Source organism: Mirounga angustirostris, unplaced genomic scaffold (genome assembly GCF_029215605.1).
Source record: "Mirounga angustirostris isolate CCGP_5_RB_7025 unplaced genomic scaffold, mMirAng1.0.hap1 SCAF_5, whole genome shotgun sequence".
Taxonomy (NCBI): Eukaryota; Metazoa; Chordata; class Mammalia; order Carnivora; family Phocidae; genus Mirounga; species Mirounga angustirostris.
In genome coordinates, this window is record NW_026991713.1 from 140,242,701 (window position 1) to 140,258,336 (window position 15,636).

The window sequence follows — 15,636 nt, forward strand, 5'->3', positions numbered from 1 at the left end:
CCTCCCTCTGCAAACGCGGGGACTGGGCTACGTCGGGGCTCCTTCCCTCAGAGTTCCAGAAGCCTCAATGACCCCGGGCCATGCACACTAACGGGCTCATGGGGTTCAGGAGGATGCCTGTGGGCAGGCCTGGCAGTCTGGGACGCCACTCAGGCTTCCTGCAGTCCCTCTCCTCTGGGGGCTGAACAGGCAAGTGGGGGGAGCTCTACGTCTTGGGTGAGTTTGAGATTCATGGTCACGTGCCCCCTATTTGGCACTGGGGTCACAGGCATACGTGGGCACCTCTCAGGGCTGACCTGTCTCCATGCCACCCTGGCCCCTTCACGCTCGCGCTGTCTCGGGGTGCTGTCAGCACTTGCCTGGCCCAAGAATAGCCATAAAGAAACCACCCTGAATCCAGCGCGCACAGCGCAGTGAACGCTGCCGGCAGGTGCCGGAAACACGGGCTGGGGGGGGGGGGGGGGGCCGGTGACTGATGGTTTTGCGTCGTCTCCGAAGTTGGCGTCTCTGCCAGTGGCCGGCCGTGCGAGGGGCTGCAGGGAGCAGGGGGGACACCACAGGCGCTCGCAAGCCACAAGGACTCGATGCCCATTTAGGCCCAGGCTGTTCCGAGCCAAGTGTCTGGAGATGGAGACAGGAGCCAAGGGGGCGAGTGTGGGGCTGTGAGCAGGGGCTGAAGCGGAGGCCAGGGTCCAGAGCACCACAGACTGCCCTTTCCAGAAGTACTGGAGTGTGTGGTCTGGCCCCCTGCGCGCTCACGGGAAAGCCCCTTGCTTCGCGGTCCGTGTCCGTGCGATGAAGCGGCTCGGAGTAAGTGCTCTCCTGTATGGGGATCCCAGGATGGGACGGCAAGGACCTGGTGACCCCCACTCGGGGTTGGCCTTCACGGGGGTGCACTGCACTCACTCCAACAGTTACCTCATTACGTCTGACAAAATTTTACTGGCGGCATCTGACTCCGAGGAGGGGCCCTGACTTATCTCCCTGGTCCGCAGCTATTGGCTGAGGTGGTTAGCAGCGCCTCTCCCGAGCCCCCGTGCCGGCCACGGTCCGACCTCCATGGGGCTGCAGCACCTCAGCAACATAGGAGGGGAGCACACGAACAGGGAAACTGCTTCCGGGGCAATTCCAGTCCACTCACAAGGCAGCCACTGGGCCTCCAAGGCAACGGGAATCTTCCCTCCCACAGAAGTGGTGTGAGTCTCACGAGGGAGTGGCTTGGACACCGCGGCAGCAAACAGCTCTGCTGCAGAGCAGACCCGGGGGTCCCGTGCTCCGCACACATCCAGAAAACTCGCTGCACAACCCCCCCCCCCCCCGCCAGCCACGCCAGAGGCTCGACGGCAGCAGCACAGACGGGCGCAGGTCAGGATGTAAAGAGAAGCACGCTGCTCACTCCCGGCCCTGTGCCCACACACGGCTTCCACTGGGCATCAGTGGTCGGGCAGCTGCCTTCGCTCTCTGGGGCGGGGGGCCCCCAGGCCTGGGGTGGCTGCATTGTTATGCCTTGCTTACCACCCCCAGGTGTGCGGAGTTTACCGGGCTGCACCTCACAGCAAGGGCCGTGAGGAAAACGTAAACCCCTGACACCCTCTTAATCAAAGGTTGAGCTATAACTTAACATGAAACAAAACACACGCATTGTAAGTGTTCAGTTCAGTGTGTCCTGACAATTGCACACAATCAGATGCCCGTCATCCCAAACAGGATGCAGCCGCCATCCCACAGAACGTTCTCTGGGACCCCTTCCCAGGCTATTCAGGCCCCGCTCACCAGGAGGCAGCTGCGGCCAGTGCCAACTCTGTCTGCTCCTGGACCACCCCAGACGGCCCCTTGTACGGACGTGCCCTTTACACCATGCTGATGGACCTTGGTTGTTTCCAGGTCTGGCTGTTGTGAACAGGTTTGCAGGTGCGTGCAAGCTCCTGTGCAGACACAGGCTCTCCTTTCTGCTGGCAAACCCGCAGGAGTGGGAGGCCGGCTTGCAGGGCAGTCTCGCCTAGTGGGGCCTGCCGACCGCTCTTCGCGAGGCTGCATCCCCTCCCCAAACCAGCGCTGTGCCCCATGGGGTGCCCGCCAGCAGGACGTGCTGGTCCCACAGTGGACTCCTCAGATCTCCGTCCTCCAAGTGTGTTTGAGCTTAATGCTTGCCTTTCTACTGCGGTTTCTGTGTTCTAGATGTTAGTTTTTGGTTCGGCCAGTGCACTGCAAATATTTTTCACAGTCTGTGGCTCGCCTAGTCATTTTCTTTTTTCTTTTTTTTAAGATTTTATTTATTTATTTGAGAAAGAGAATGAGAGACAGAGCACGAGAGGGAAGAGGGTCAAAGGGAGAAGCAGACCCCCCGCTGAGCAGGGAGCCCGATGTGGAACTCGATCCCGGGACTCCAGGATCATGACCTGAGCCGAAGGCAGTCGCTTAACCAACTGAGCCACCCAGGCGCCCTTGCCTAGTCATTTTCTTAGTGCTGTGTTTTGATAACAGAAATTTTAATATCAATGAAGTATGTTTAGCAAAAAATTTTTTAATGGTTATGGCTTTTTTGTGCCCGGTCAAAGAATCTTTGCTTACCCCAATGTAAGTGTGTTATCTTTGGGAACCTTTATTCTCCTGGCATTTATGTTTGCAAAACAAATCCTGTGCCTGCCCCAGTGTTTGACCTTGTGCCTCGGTTGGAAATGGGCTGACCGTACCTGTGTGGGCGTGCTTCCATGAGGTGTTCTCCCAAGTGTTCTTCTAGAACTTGACGGCGTTGCTTCTGCACTTCTGTCCACAGTGGTAGAGTTTGGTGCAGATGAAACAGTGCCCAAGTTCATTGTCCTCGCTTGCAGATTTCCCATCACTTTAGCACCGTTCGCTAAGAGGGGCTTTCCTTTTTCCACTGACTTGACTCGGGACTCTTGGTTGAGTATGAGCTGACAGGAGAGATGTAGTCCATTTCTCTAACTTAGATCAATGCCACACTTCAGTTTTAAATTAAGCTGTAAAATCAGGAGGTGTCTCCCCCAGCTTTGTTCTTTTTCAAAATTCTGTTTTTCCGGGTACACTTTACAGTCAGCACGTTAACTTCTCCAAAAAGCCCACTAGGAGCGGGACAGGAATGGCCTCGAATCTGCACACGCACTTTGATGAAACAGATGTGGCAGCGACAGCATCTTCCTACCTGTGAGGCCTGGGGCAGGTCCAGGCTGAGGCCGCTGATGCTCTGCACTTGCCACACCCGCACCTTAGACGTCCGTAACCAGGCTCATTACCAGGCACTGGAGGTTCTCTTGGCCGCTGCAGATGGTATTTTCCAGATCATCTCTTGTAATGATTCCTTCATCATGCACAAAGTACGTGTGCTTCACAGTGACCTTGTGTCCTGCAACCTTGCGAAGTTCATGTATTCATTTCACTAGCTGCTTTTCAGATTCCACCAGGTTTTATGCATCTCTAATCGTGTGTGAACAACAGCATCATTACTTTTCTGCCAAGCTTTATGCTTTCTCTTTTTCCGGTCTTCCTGCACCAAGACTTACAACACAGCGCTGAGAGTTACTGGCAGGAACACACGCCGGCCTGGTCTGGCTGGGTGTGAGCGCTCTAATCCCCACCAGTCAGGATGGGCTGGCCGGGGTTTCAGATGCTGTCCCCGGAAGAAGTCCCCCCACCATCACAGGTGGGTGTCGAACTGTATCATGTGCTTGTCTTCCATTTGCTGCTTTCTTCTATTACTGTGGTGAGTTGCACTCATTGGTTTAAACATGTTAAGCCAACCTTGCATTCCTAAGATAGACCGTGCCTTTTGATTTGCTGATGTTTGGCTAAGGGTTTCTGTGCCTTTGCTCCTGGGGGATGCTGGTCTCTTTCCTTTCTATAATGACCTGAACAGGTCTGGTTTCACAGTCACATAAAACACAACCTGCGAAGTGGTCCTACCTCCACTGCTTTTCAACAGAGTCTGGGTAGGAGTACTACTGTTCCCTCCTTAAGCATCTGGTAGATTCCGCTGGTGAAGCAATCTGGGCCTATACCTTTCTCTCTGGAAGGGGTTTTGATTACAAATTCAATGTATTTAACAGACATGGAGCTATTTAGGTTTCCTGTTTCCTCCTCCGTTTTGGGAAGCTGCATTTGTGAAGGAATGTGTCCATTTTAGCCAAGCTGTCACGTTTCAGACAGCTGACTCTTACAGCAAGGGCCTTAGACGCAACCGCCTGTGGTCTGAGGACAGCGTCTTCTCCCAGTGCTGACGATGGCAGCCCGGCCATGGCTCCTGGCCCTGCTGAATACGGACCTGGAAAATGTAGGTCCACAGGCCTCGCTTTTCTACATCTCAGATACGGCCTTTTTCTCTTGTGGTAACAGGACAGTCTGCACACGAGCATCGGAAGGGCCCCACTGCGGGTACTACAGCCACGAGCATAAGCGGCATGGATGCTCAGCAGTCACACCCCTGCTGATGAAGCCACATGGGAAACACACACTGGCATCTCTTCACTGCAGTCACCTGGGGGTCACCTAGACGTATGGAACAGGAAAGTTCATGCCGTGTCAGCTTCTGAGAGGTGCCTGGGGGCTCTGGCGCTTGCCCTCCCCTTCGTGTTGCACCTTCCATTCACTGCACATGCAAGTGACCTGCTCCGGTCACAGCAAAATACACAGCTTAGGATGAAAATGGCTCATTGCAGCTGCGATTTGGTCCATAAGAATTTAGGGTATTAATTTTTTTTTGAGGAGTGGAGGGGCAAAGAGGGAGAGAGAGAGAATCTCAAGCCGACTCCCTGCTGAGTGCAGAGCCCGACGTGGGGCTCGATCTCATGACCCCAAGATCATGACCTGAGCTGAAACCAAGAGTCAGACACTAACAGCCTGAGCCACCCGGCTGATCCCAGGGTATCAATTCTTAGCTCATATCATGTGAAGGAATAGTAAAAATAACTTACAATCAGTAGAAGTGTAGTACACCACGTTGGAAGAACTGCAGAGTATATGCAGAAAGGTGAAAGCCACGCTAACTAAGCGCAAGCAGACAAAAGCTGCTGCGCCCCCAGAAGGGCAGCCTAACAGCGCTGACTCCCAACGGCCACTCTCCCTAGTCCGACCGAGCTGCGGCGCGGGTCTTCTCATGTGCCGCGGCCCGGTCTACACACACTCTTCCTTCCTGTGCAATCCTGCCACAAGGTTCTCACGCGAGGAGCAGCCAAGTGCCTTGGACTGCCTGCGGCCTGCGAACCCAGGCCACGTGTGCACCCAGACGGGAGCCCAGGGACGGAGGGGCACAAAGAAGGTGCGGCCTGGTTGTCCAGACGGCAACCACGTCCTGCCTCCCCTCGGTGCTGTCCAGCTCCCGCAAATCCCTGGCAACACGGACACAGCCTCACTTCCCAGGACTTCAGCAACTGGGGTCTCAGCCCTCGGCACAGCACAGGGCGCCGGGCCGGCCCAGGAGCTGTCCAGGACAGCTGTGGCTCTGAAGCCACGTGGGAAGCCCGCTGCCTGGTCCGACTTGGCACGCGGAGGCACCAGACGCAAAGGGTCGGGCTTCGGAGACCAGCTGCGGACATCCTAACCTGCTCCGGGACGAAACCGGCCAGTCCCAATGGAGCTACAAACACACGTACATATTTCTGTCTTGACAAAAGCAGAGAGTTGAGAGTGAAGCAAAAACCTTTTTAAAGCATAATTAAGGGCAAACTATTATCTTAAATACAGTGACTCAGACACCCACGCTCTTTGCCATTTTCTGCAAATGAAAAAGATTCTCCACACTAATATGGTTGAAATCCATGCGTTTAAAAGAGAAAATTGAGCTGAAACATGCAAGAAACATTCCAGAGAAGCATCTGGTGTGCATTTGCCCCATTCCAGTGGGAGGGCACAGGTGAACATGCTAAGCAGACCTGTGCCTTTGCCCCGAGGAGGGAAGTCCAGTGGGGTCACCTGCATCACCCGGCTGCTCGCCATCTCAGCAGCCTGAAGTGGGGAGCCCTGGTCACTGGAGAAGCCCCCAGCAGGCTGGCTCGCAGCTGCATGAGGGAGCTGCCAGAATCCATAACACGTCAACCGTAGGGTGACGGCTCAGGTCATCATGTAACCTCTCCATCAGTGGGCGCCAAAGCTAGGAGACGAAGCGGGACATCCCACCCCATACCACCCATGCCTGCAGTTGGCGCAGAGAGTTGGCCAGGAAGCTGGATCCTGTGGTTCTGTCTCGAGCTGAAGCTTCCGGCTGGGCTGATGGTCTTTCCAGGGCTGGAAGGCACATGGTTTTTCTCTGGTGCTCAATGGAGGCACACCAAGGAAAACCTGCCGGTTTGTCAGTCTCCAGCCCTGCCCACAAAGACAGATGTCTCTGCTCTACGTGGGAGCCGACCAGCCATCCCCCCCCGAGGCTTCCCCCGGCTGTTCACCTCTTGTTAGGTTTCAAAAATGATTTATGTCTTGCCGGGAAGCCTGGGGCTGAGGAGCTTTTGTGCACACGCATGCCTGCAGACCCTCACCCCATCAGCACAGGAGACATTCCGGTGGCCCCAAAGTTCCTCCTTGCCTCCCAGTGAGTCCCCACCTCGAATCCTGGAGGGGAAAGCTTCTCCACGGCCGTGGCCGCGTGCTGGCTCTGCCGTTCTGGAAGGCCCTGCGCAAGGACCCGTACCATGCATCTGACTTCTCTCCCCCAGCACGACACCTGCGTGTCAGTCCTCATTCCTCTGCCCTGCTGAGTGCTTTCCATCCCGGGGAGTTAGCATGGGTTGGTACCCATCCTTCTGTGATGGGCTGTGGTTGGTTTCCAGTTCCTGGTGCCGGGGCGGGGCTTTCGTGAGCACATTTCCAGCTCCCCTGGGCCAGTCATAAGGAGCGGAAACACCAACAGGGTGGAGGAGGCGACTTCGTAGGTAAGTGCCTCAATTGCTCCCACACACTCAGGCCATTTCTCACGCCCACAGGAGAGCAGTGCAGGGCAGTTCCTCTTGCTCACACCCCTGCTGCCAAGGGCCCGACATCTGCGTCCTCCCAAATCTGTAGGTTGAAGCCCCGGCCCCCAGTGTGGCCATATTTAGACTGAGGAAATGGTTAAGCGTCAATGAGGCTGTAAGGATGGGGTCCTGACCTGACAGGATTGGCACACGCAGTCGAGACATGGGGGCTTTTCTCCACCAGCAGAGGACACGGCAAGAGGATGGGTGTCCATGAATCAGGAAGAGTCCCCAGCGGGGACGGAAGGCCCCGGAACATGGGTCTTCGACTGCCAGCCTCCAGAACCACGAGGAAGTCAGCACTGTTCAAACCGCTCGGCCTGCAGTATTTTGTGCAGCCCAAGCCAGGACACTTGCCGTCTGTAAGTTCAGCTCTTCCTGTGGGCACCTGCAGAACAGTGGCATCTAGTTTCCCTGAGGGCCAGTGAAGCTGAGCAGTTTTTCAAGTGCTTGAAACAGCCATTTGCAGGTCTTTCTTTGTGCAGTATCTGCTAAAACCTCCCCCTTTTCTTTGTTACTGGGCTGTATGTGTTCTTTACGGACCCACCCCAAGCTCTCTGTCAGGGGCAGAGGCTGCGGCTCGCTCACTCTCTACAGAGAACCAGACGCCCGGCGCACCACGTCAAAGACGCCGATCTTTCTCAGCTGGACGGACTTGGTCAATTGTCAAAACTAATGGGACGGTGATTTCAGTGTGGGACTATTTTCAGACACATGGACTGTGCCGTTTCAGCTGTCGGTCCTCATGTCCCCACCGCCCAGTCTCACTGACCATGACCTCTGGGAAATCCTGGAACAAGGGATGAGTCTCCTACAACTTATTCTTATTCGAGATTTTTCTGGCTATTCTAGGCCCATGGTGTTTCCATACAAATCTAAGTCAGTTCACCAACTTCTAAAAAGAAAATCCTTCTAGGATTACGTCTGGGTTGCATGAAATCCTCTGACGGGTTTGGGGACAGCTGGGCAGTGAGCAGTTCTGGAACTTCTGACCCACATGTGCATATCTGTCTACTGAAGACTGCCTAGTTTCTCTCAGCAATGTCTGGTAGCTCCTAGGGTACAGAGCATCAGACTTCTGTTAGAATTTCCTAATTATGGATGTTATTGATGTAGTTAAAATTTTGTTAAAAAAAACCCCAGCGTATGTATTTAATATATTCATCACAAGGGCTCAACCGAGACTTAATTTAAGAAACATAAAAACAAAAATGATCCCTCAGATTAAGATAAAGAGTCTCAGAAATGAAGGAAAGAACAGATCATTGAAGGAGAAGATAAAAAGACAACACAAGGAGAGGGGCTCCCCAGTCAGGGTTCCTGGCTGGAGACCTGCTTTGAGGCTTTTTGCAGATACTTCTTAAAGGCTGTGGGTTTTTCCAGAGCTCGGCAGCATGTGTGTGCAAAGGGCCTTCAGTGTTGGTTTCTCTTCGCAGGCTCTGGATGGACACCGGGATGGCCCTGACGTCACCCTGGGCGGACCCCTTGTCCTTCAGGGTGCCTGGGCAGATGTTACCCCGGGAGTCTGTGCTGGGGTGGTAGCAGGGTGTGGGTGCGTTGTAGGGAGCCACTGGGGAGTCCCGGGGAGAGCTTCTACCTCAGATCTCCATGGTGGCCCCCACCCATTTGGAAAGGTCTGACTGAGGGAAGGCAGAGATTCCTCTGTCATAAGACAGCATGAGGGCACTGGCTCCTGCCGTAGCCTCTTGTCCACGGGGCCCGGGTGGCACCCCCGCTGGGCCTGGCTCCTCTGCCGGCGGCGGCTGGGTCGTGGTTCTGAGAGGCCATCTGGGCGGTGTGGCCAGGGACACAGGAACTCGGGAGAGCACGACTGCGACTGCCTAACATTTCGTTTTCTGACAGCTTTCGCTAGCATCTGGAAATAGCATGGATTTCTGTGCATGGTCTGTTGACTCCTGGCCCTGGGTAACTGCATGCATTCCTCCTGAGGACCCTGTGACCCTCCACATACGTGATCTCCTCACCTTGAAGACAGGTGCTTTTACTTCTTCCCATGTTCAGGGCTTTTGTTACTTTTTCTTGCTTTTCTGCACAAGCCATGATCTCCAGCACAATGTCAAGCAGATGTGATGAAGGTGGATGCCCCTGCGTGCTCCCCACCTCGTGGCAGAAATGTGCAGTCCCCTGCAGGTAAGAACGGTGTAGACGTGGGTGGTTTATGTATCAGCTTGAAGAAGCCTCCTGTTCCTTGTGTGCCACAAGATGTTTCGTTAACTGTGAACCAGTTAACACATGCTTTCCCTCCATTAGTTAAGATGATCGCAGCATTTTAGCTCTCCCCTGTATCCGGTAATTCACTGAACTGCATCGGTTCATTTCTGTCCACTCAGTCCTGCATCCTGGGCAAAGCCCACTCGGTTTAAATGCCTCATGCCGCTCAGGTGCTGTGGGCTTCGTTTGCTAATAGTTCAAGAAGTTGTTGGTGCTCTTGAAGAATAGTGCTCTAGAATGTTCTTTTCTTGAAACGTCCTTGTCCTCCCTGGTCTCAGAAACATGAGCTGGAAAGGCTTTCCTCTCTGTTTTTAGGATCCGTGTGTGCAGGGTTCACACTGTTCCTTCCGTAAATGTTTATAAAACTGCTCATCAGTGAGGATTTCTGGGCCTGGGGTTTTCTCAGTTGGAAAGGTGCTCAATTCCTAAAACTTATCAGATTTTCTGTTTCTTCTGTCAGTGCTGGTAATTCACATCTGAAAGAACTGCACCATCTCCTCTAACTGCCTCCTTTATACATGCCAAGTATGAAGGGGTTTAACTTTGTATTGTAAAAACATCCCAGCACCTGGGAAAGCTGTACACACAGCGCGGAGCCCCGCGCACCTGTCATGCTCAGGTCCACACTGTGAACCTACCTTACCTACCGCACCCGATCTCACCAGTTTTCCCATGGACGTCCTCCTCCTGTGCCAGGATGGCCCAGGGCTCCACATCTAATGGCTGTGTTCCCTGGGCAGACCGGGCCTCAGTCTTTAACTGCACTCCATGGCTTTGGTCCTGGAGAATATTGGTCAGTAAATTTGAAGAATGTCCTTCAGTAGGGGTTTGCGTGGTGTTCGTTTCTCACGATTAGATCAGAGCTCTGTGTTGGGGCAGGTCCGCAACAGCAGGGGTGCCGTGTCCTCCTCGGGGCTCCTTCTGTGCCCGGGGCCCTCCTCTTGGTACCTTGCCCCCCGAATTCCAGCAGGATGCGAGGCGCAGAGCAGACAGCCAGGCACCTGCCGTGTTTCCCCCCAAGCCCCACTGTCTGCTGTCCAGTGTGACGGGGGCTGCACAGCGCACTGGGTCCAGTTTCCAGCTATTCACAGAGTGCAGGGCAGCCCGCTGCCACCACTCCTTCACGGCCCGGCGCAGCATGAACACGTAGGAGCCCTGGGGACAGGGAGGCCGCACTGACCCACCGCAGGAGCACGGAGGCAGTGGGTGCACAGCCCTGGAAGAGCCCCCAGCCTCTCAGCACACTGGAGATGCTGCAGAAAACACAGACACTGCAGCTTCTGAGTCCGTGCGGAGGTGACAGGCACTGTGTAGCTGCCGCTCTCCTTGACCAAGCCCGCTCTGCCTTCCTGCTTTCCAGCGAAGGGGGGTGAGCAGCATCCAACACACAGACAGAATCGAGTAATTACACCTTTTAGTGCACCTGATAATTTTTATCCAGCTGGTGCGAACAGTCCATCAAAATGCCATGAAAGGTGCTCGGCAGTGCTGTCAGGCACCGTGGGGGCCGCTCACCTCCTGGCGCCACAAGCCTGACACGTGGCAGCCTGACAGCGCTGCCGCCCAGATCCCCTACGCTGGCTGCGCTCCGTGGGGGCCCTTTCCACTCTACCCGACGAACCTGCTGTCCCAGGCGGGTCCCCAGGGAGTGGTGGGAACACTGCGCACGTTATGATTTCTAAATGTAGCCGAGGACAGAAAATCCAAAGTGAAGTCACAGACGGACATGGAACCACAGCCTGCTACTAACGTGACCAGACACAGCTAATAACTTCAGTGTTTGAGGAAGAGGAATGGTGAAGATCAGGACTCCTGTCTTTCTCGCTACGTGGATGCGGAGTCTGGAGAATGCGCCCTCTGAGGTGAAGTCCAGACACGTGCTAAGTCCACACGGCTGCTCCAACCACCTGCACCTGCCCAGGGCCGGGCACCTTGCCGGCCACACCAGGGCCAGATGCGTGCTCCTGGGGCTTCCCGTGCTGGTGCCCACATCCCAGGCGGAGCGCCCACCTTCTGTACTCCAGCCGCTTCCAGTGCCCCCGGAGGTCCCGGCCAGAGAGCCTCAGATGCAGCATTAACCGAACAGCGGGCGGTCATCACACCAGGATGAAGCTGCTTCAGCATCCAGAAGGGTGTCTGAAACGCATAAGCGTGGGCTCCTGGCAGTATGAAAGGAGCTGGGGCGGTATGTACCCACGGGACTCCTGTGCTGCTCAAGGACCACCCATCGCCAGCTAAGAGCTGGCTCTGCTCAGGATCTGAGGGCAATGCAGCAACAAGCCAGGCTCCCACTGGCCAGACGGACATGGGGAACAAGGGCATCAGATGAATGGCAGCCACAGAGGGGTATACTGGCACTGGGCAGAGCGGAGGGGAAGGAGGGACACACTCCATGTACGAACGTCTGACGAGGGCAGCCACATAATCCCACGGGAGTCCACCACACAGTACTCACTAATTACACAGCAGGGAAGAGCGGCTTCCCGGAGAACTGCCTGGGCCTGCCGGGGACGCAGGGCACACAGCCAGCCAGCGTCGGGTTGCAGGGGACAGGGGAGACTGCAGGCCATGTGGATTGGAGGGGACCGGGTGTGGCAGAAGCAAGCTCTCTGTGAGCTCGTGCTGGCCCCTGCCCCCAGGGAGAGTTCACATACCTGAATGACAAGGTGTCCAGTACAAAAGAAGCTAGTGACCAGGATAAAACCCCAGATCTTACTAACAAAAGGAGAAAAGTGAAAGAGACCGTGAACACAATTTGCCAAGTTCTGTGCCTAGTTAGTTGGAGGTCAAGAGGAAGCATGTCATTCCTGATTTTAAGATTCAGAGAGTGTCTCTGAAAACTTTGAAGATGATGGTAGGTGGCGATGGAAACAGATGACTACCTGCAAGGGCCCCGTGGAAGCTGGCGGTGGGGGAACCCTGGGTTCTAGGGCCTGGTGAGAGGGCGTGAGCCGGGAGAACACCTGGCGCCGACCAGCTGCGCCGGGGTGCAGGGAGCCGCCGACTCACCTGGCCTTTAGGAGACACTCCCCGAAGCCAGCGAGCGAGGCGTCTGCAGAGAGGACACAGCAGGCAGAGAAAAAGAAGGAAGTTGGCGTGGCTTCTCTGGGGTGAGACTCACGGGACTGTATGCCTTTCTGTTAGGAGTTAACTGGACACTTACATAGTCAGGGCCAGGGTCCCCAACAAGAAAGCAAAAAAGCCGGGACAGCTAAGACAAAACCGCACTAGCATCCTGTTTTACAGCTCACACGAGACCACGAAAGTATCCTGTCTAGCAGGCTCTGCAGGACATCTTGACCAAGAACCACGGGCACTGAAGGGACAAAAATCCTGTAACACTTCCTGACCTGTTCCTGCCCTTGCTGATTTAAAACATTGGTCACTATCACTTCACCTCCAAATGTCAGTCATAAGACCACCAACATGTGAACAAAACCTGATAGGGAGATGGGTGCATGATCAAAGCCCCGACTGGCACACCTTAGCGGCCAATCCACAGGGGCCCAATCTCAGGATGCTTAAGATAGTTCCTCGAAAGAGTTTATAAAAACCCCTTCATTGGAAGTTCAGAGGGCAACCCTCTCAGTCCCCAGTCCCCTCCCCTTCCGGCAGCTTTCTACTTTTGTTCAATAACTTCGCTTTGCTGCCCACCACTCTTCGTCTGGTCCACCTCTTTGTTCTTCGAAGCGACATGACCAAGAACCACAGGCACTGAAGGGACAAAAATCCTGTAACACTTCTTGACCTGTTCCTGCCCTTGCTGATTTAAGCCACGCAAAACATTTCCTATGTTCCAGAAACCACCAGGAGGGCTGGTGGAGAAAGGTGCAGCTGCCGAGGGGCTTTTCCTGTGAGTCTCTTCATGGAACGGGCTCAGAGTCATGATGCGTCCCACAGAAAGTGCTTGTGCAAAGAGCTGGAGGGCCAGGGGCGTTTCAGGGGCGCAAAAACAGGCCACAGAACTCAGAAAGCAGCAGGAGGGGCCCAGCAGGCACAGCCCAGCCAACAGGGCAGCAAGGGGCGGCTCCTTTGCAATGCATTTCCCTGAAACATAGCAAATAAAAGTTCTACTTACCGCTCCAAGCATGATTCTGAAAATCAGCCACCGAAAGCCCCACAGAACGATCTGGGACGGGGGCGTCCCCGTGGGCAATCGAGACAGAGTCCAAAGAGGGCACAGGAAGATCCCCAGGAATCCTGTTTCCAGAAGCTGGGACTCCCATCCTGGAATGATGACAGTAAGAACACAAAGGGCCGTGTTAGCAACAGCCGGACATTCTCCAAAGAAGCAGTTCCACCAAACTCCATTGAACTTAAATGGTCCCTAAACTAGGACAGGTGGTGTGACGACCTGACATGAAGGCTGAACACAGAGCGGACTCCGGCCCCGGTCTGCACTCGGTGAGGAGGAAGCCAGAGGGAGACGCAGGGCCAGGCGTCAGGGGCTGCAGCTCCACCGCAGGAGGTCAGGGTGCGCGCTGGGAGCCCCGCTGAGAAATGCAGTGAGCAGTACACGCACGGCAGTGACAAGGGCTCCGTGTTCTCACAGACACTCCCGGAGCTGGGACCTGAAACAGGCTTCAGGCTACTGGCACTTGGCCTTTCTGCATGCTGCACGTGTTCCCTTGAATCTCATTCTGATCAAAAACTTTATCAGCATCAAAGATGCTTTACACAAGGGTCCACGCACTATGGTTTCATTCACAGAAGGTTCTAGAATGAGCAAAACTGATAGAGGAAAAAGAAATGGGAACCCAGCTGCCAGGGATGCCAGGGTGATACCCAGTGGGGGTGAGGGACAGGGGGTGCCTGGGCCGAGACTCATCAGAGGCACCTGAAGATCTGTGCATTGCACGGTTTGTGAATTTCTTCCTAAAACAAAACAACAGACAACAGACAAACCCAAGTGTTTAGGGCTGGATGGACAGCTCTTGGGGTCTGCAACTTGCTTTGAGATGCAGAGAAGGTTAGGACGAGGGATGGGGTGAAGCAGACGCCTAGTGCAACCTTGGTGGTGGGTTTATGGGTTTCACTGTGCCCCTATTTGAAACTTTCTGTAGTTTGACATTTTTCATAATAAAATGGGGGGAACCCTCTCTTGTGTTCTGGGGATTTCTGAAGCCCCAGTTCCAATCAGCTCCTCTGTGGGAGAGGTCAGCTTGTTGTGAGGCGGTGCCCGGCACCAGGGCTGATGGGCGAGGTGGCCAGTGGGGCGTCTCCGAGGCTCGCTGCCTCTGCTGAGCCACGTGCGCCTGTGCTGGGGACGCTGGGGCCACCAGCCTGCACACTGCATCCGTCCAGGGAGGATTCCAGAAGCAGAAAGAAGCTTGGATGGTGCTGGGGAGGGGTGCCCTCAGGAGAGGGGATATGAGGTGGGGGCTGCAGCCGGGAAGGGGGCCCTGGTGGCACCCCTCTGTGGGGACTCAGTGTGTGGGATGCCCACGTGCGCTCAGGCCAGCCCCATCGCGTCCACCTGTCCTGAGCCAGAGCTGGGAAGCCCGACTTCTGTCAAAACTCCCAGAAGGAAAAAAACAGGAGGTATCAGCAGTTAGTCTGTTTTTGGAGATTCCAGACGCAGACCAACTGCATACCTTGGGTCAAGTTTCTCTTCTCGTTCACATCGATGCAAGACCTTTGCTTTACAACTTACTTCAAACTCCCTTTCTTGTCTCAACCAGGAAAAAACAGACTTTGTTCCTCATATGACAGTTTCTCTAGTTTTATCTTGAGTGATAACTGTCATCAAATTTGGACTCATTTCACTTGGGGTGTGTTTTATAATATGTGCCTTCATGCCTCAGGGGTGCTACAGAGCATGGAAGTGACTGGTAACTGCGGCGTGCTTCTCTGTGGACACCTCCACTTTTTGACCGAGAACCTCTCAGACTGACCACCCGATCCAGTCCCTCTGCCCACGCGCTGAGAACGTGTCGGAGCCGGGAGGCCCTGGGCCATGGGGCAGCAGCACGGGTGGGCCGGCAGGCGCGGGGCATTCTGGGCAGAACCAGGCAAGCCGCAGAGACAGGCAGGTGGGGCATCCGCCCTGAACACTGCGGGCACAGGGACACTCGCTCAGCCCTGACGTGCAGAGCTGGCCCTGCCTGCACTCACTGGAAACCCCTCATAGACTTTGAGATGCTCACGTGGGTGCAGAGCATTCCCCAGAGCTCAGGCCCGCCTTCTCTAATTGCCACATCACTTTGCACAGATGTGACGAGCAGAATTTTAATATGCAGTTTGAGTGACACCAATCAAAGTGATGTGCAAATGGCAGAGCCCAGAGACCCATCTAAGTGCCGGCAAGCAGGTGATGGGGCGGGCAAGGGACACAGCACCACCTCAGGGACTCACATGGACCCGCAGAGGGTCAGCTACCCTCCTGTGAACCTACTGGAACCTTCTTCACCCTGCTGGGGTGCTCGGGGAGAGCGGAGCCACCTAT

At 55.0% G+C, this 15,636-nt stretch overlaps 1 protein-coding gene and 1 pseudogene across 7 annotated transcripts in view; both read right to left on the reverse strand.

Annotated features, from left to right (window-relative positions):
* The window catches only part of LMF1 (lipase maturation factor 1), a 96,995-nt gene that overhangs the window by 35,987 nt on the left and 45,372 nt on the right, over positions 1 to 15,636 (reverse strand). For all 7 annotated transcript variants that reach the window (XM_064592276.1, XM_064592275.1, XM_064592273.1 and 4 more), the window contains exon 4: positions 13,270 to 13,418. In XM_064592276.1, coding sequence (XP_064448346.1) covers positions 13,270 to 13,418 — 149 coding nt within the window. The remainder of the gene's footprint in view (positions 1 to 13,269; positions 13,419 to 15,636) is intronic.
* LOC123844319 (ubiquitin-conjugating enzyme E2 C-like) lies at positions 1,828 to 12,200 on the reverse strand (annotated as a pseudogene).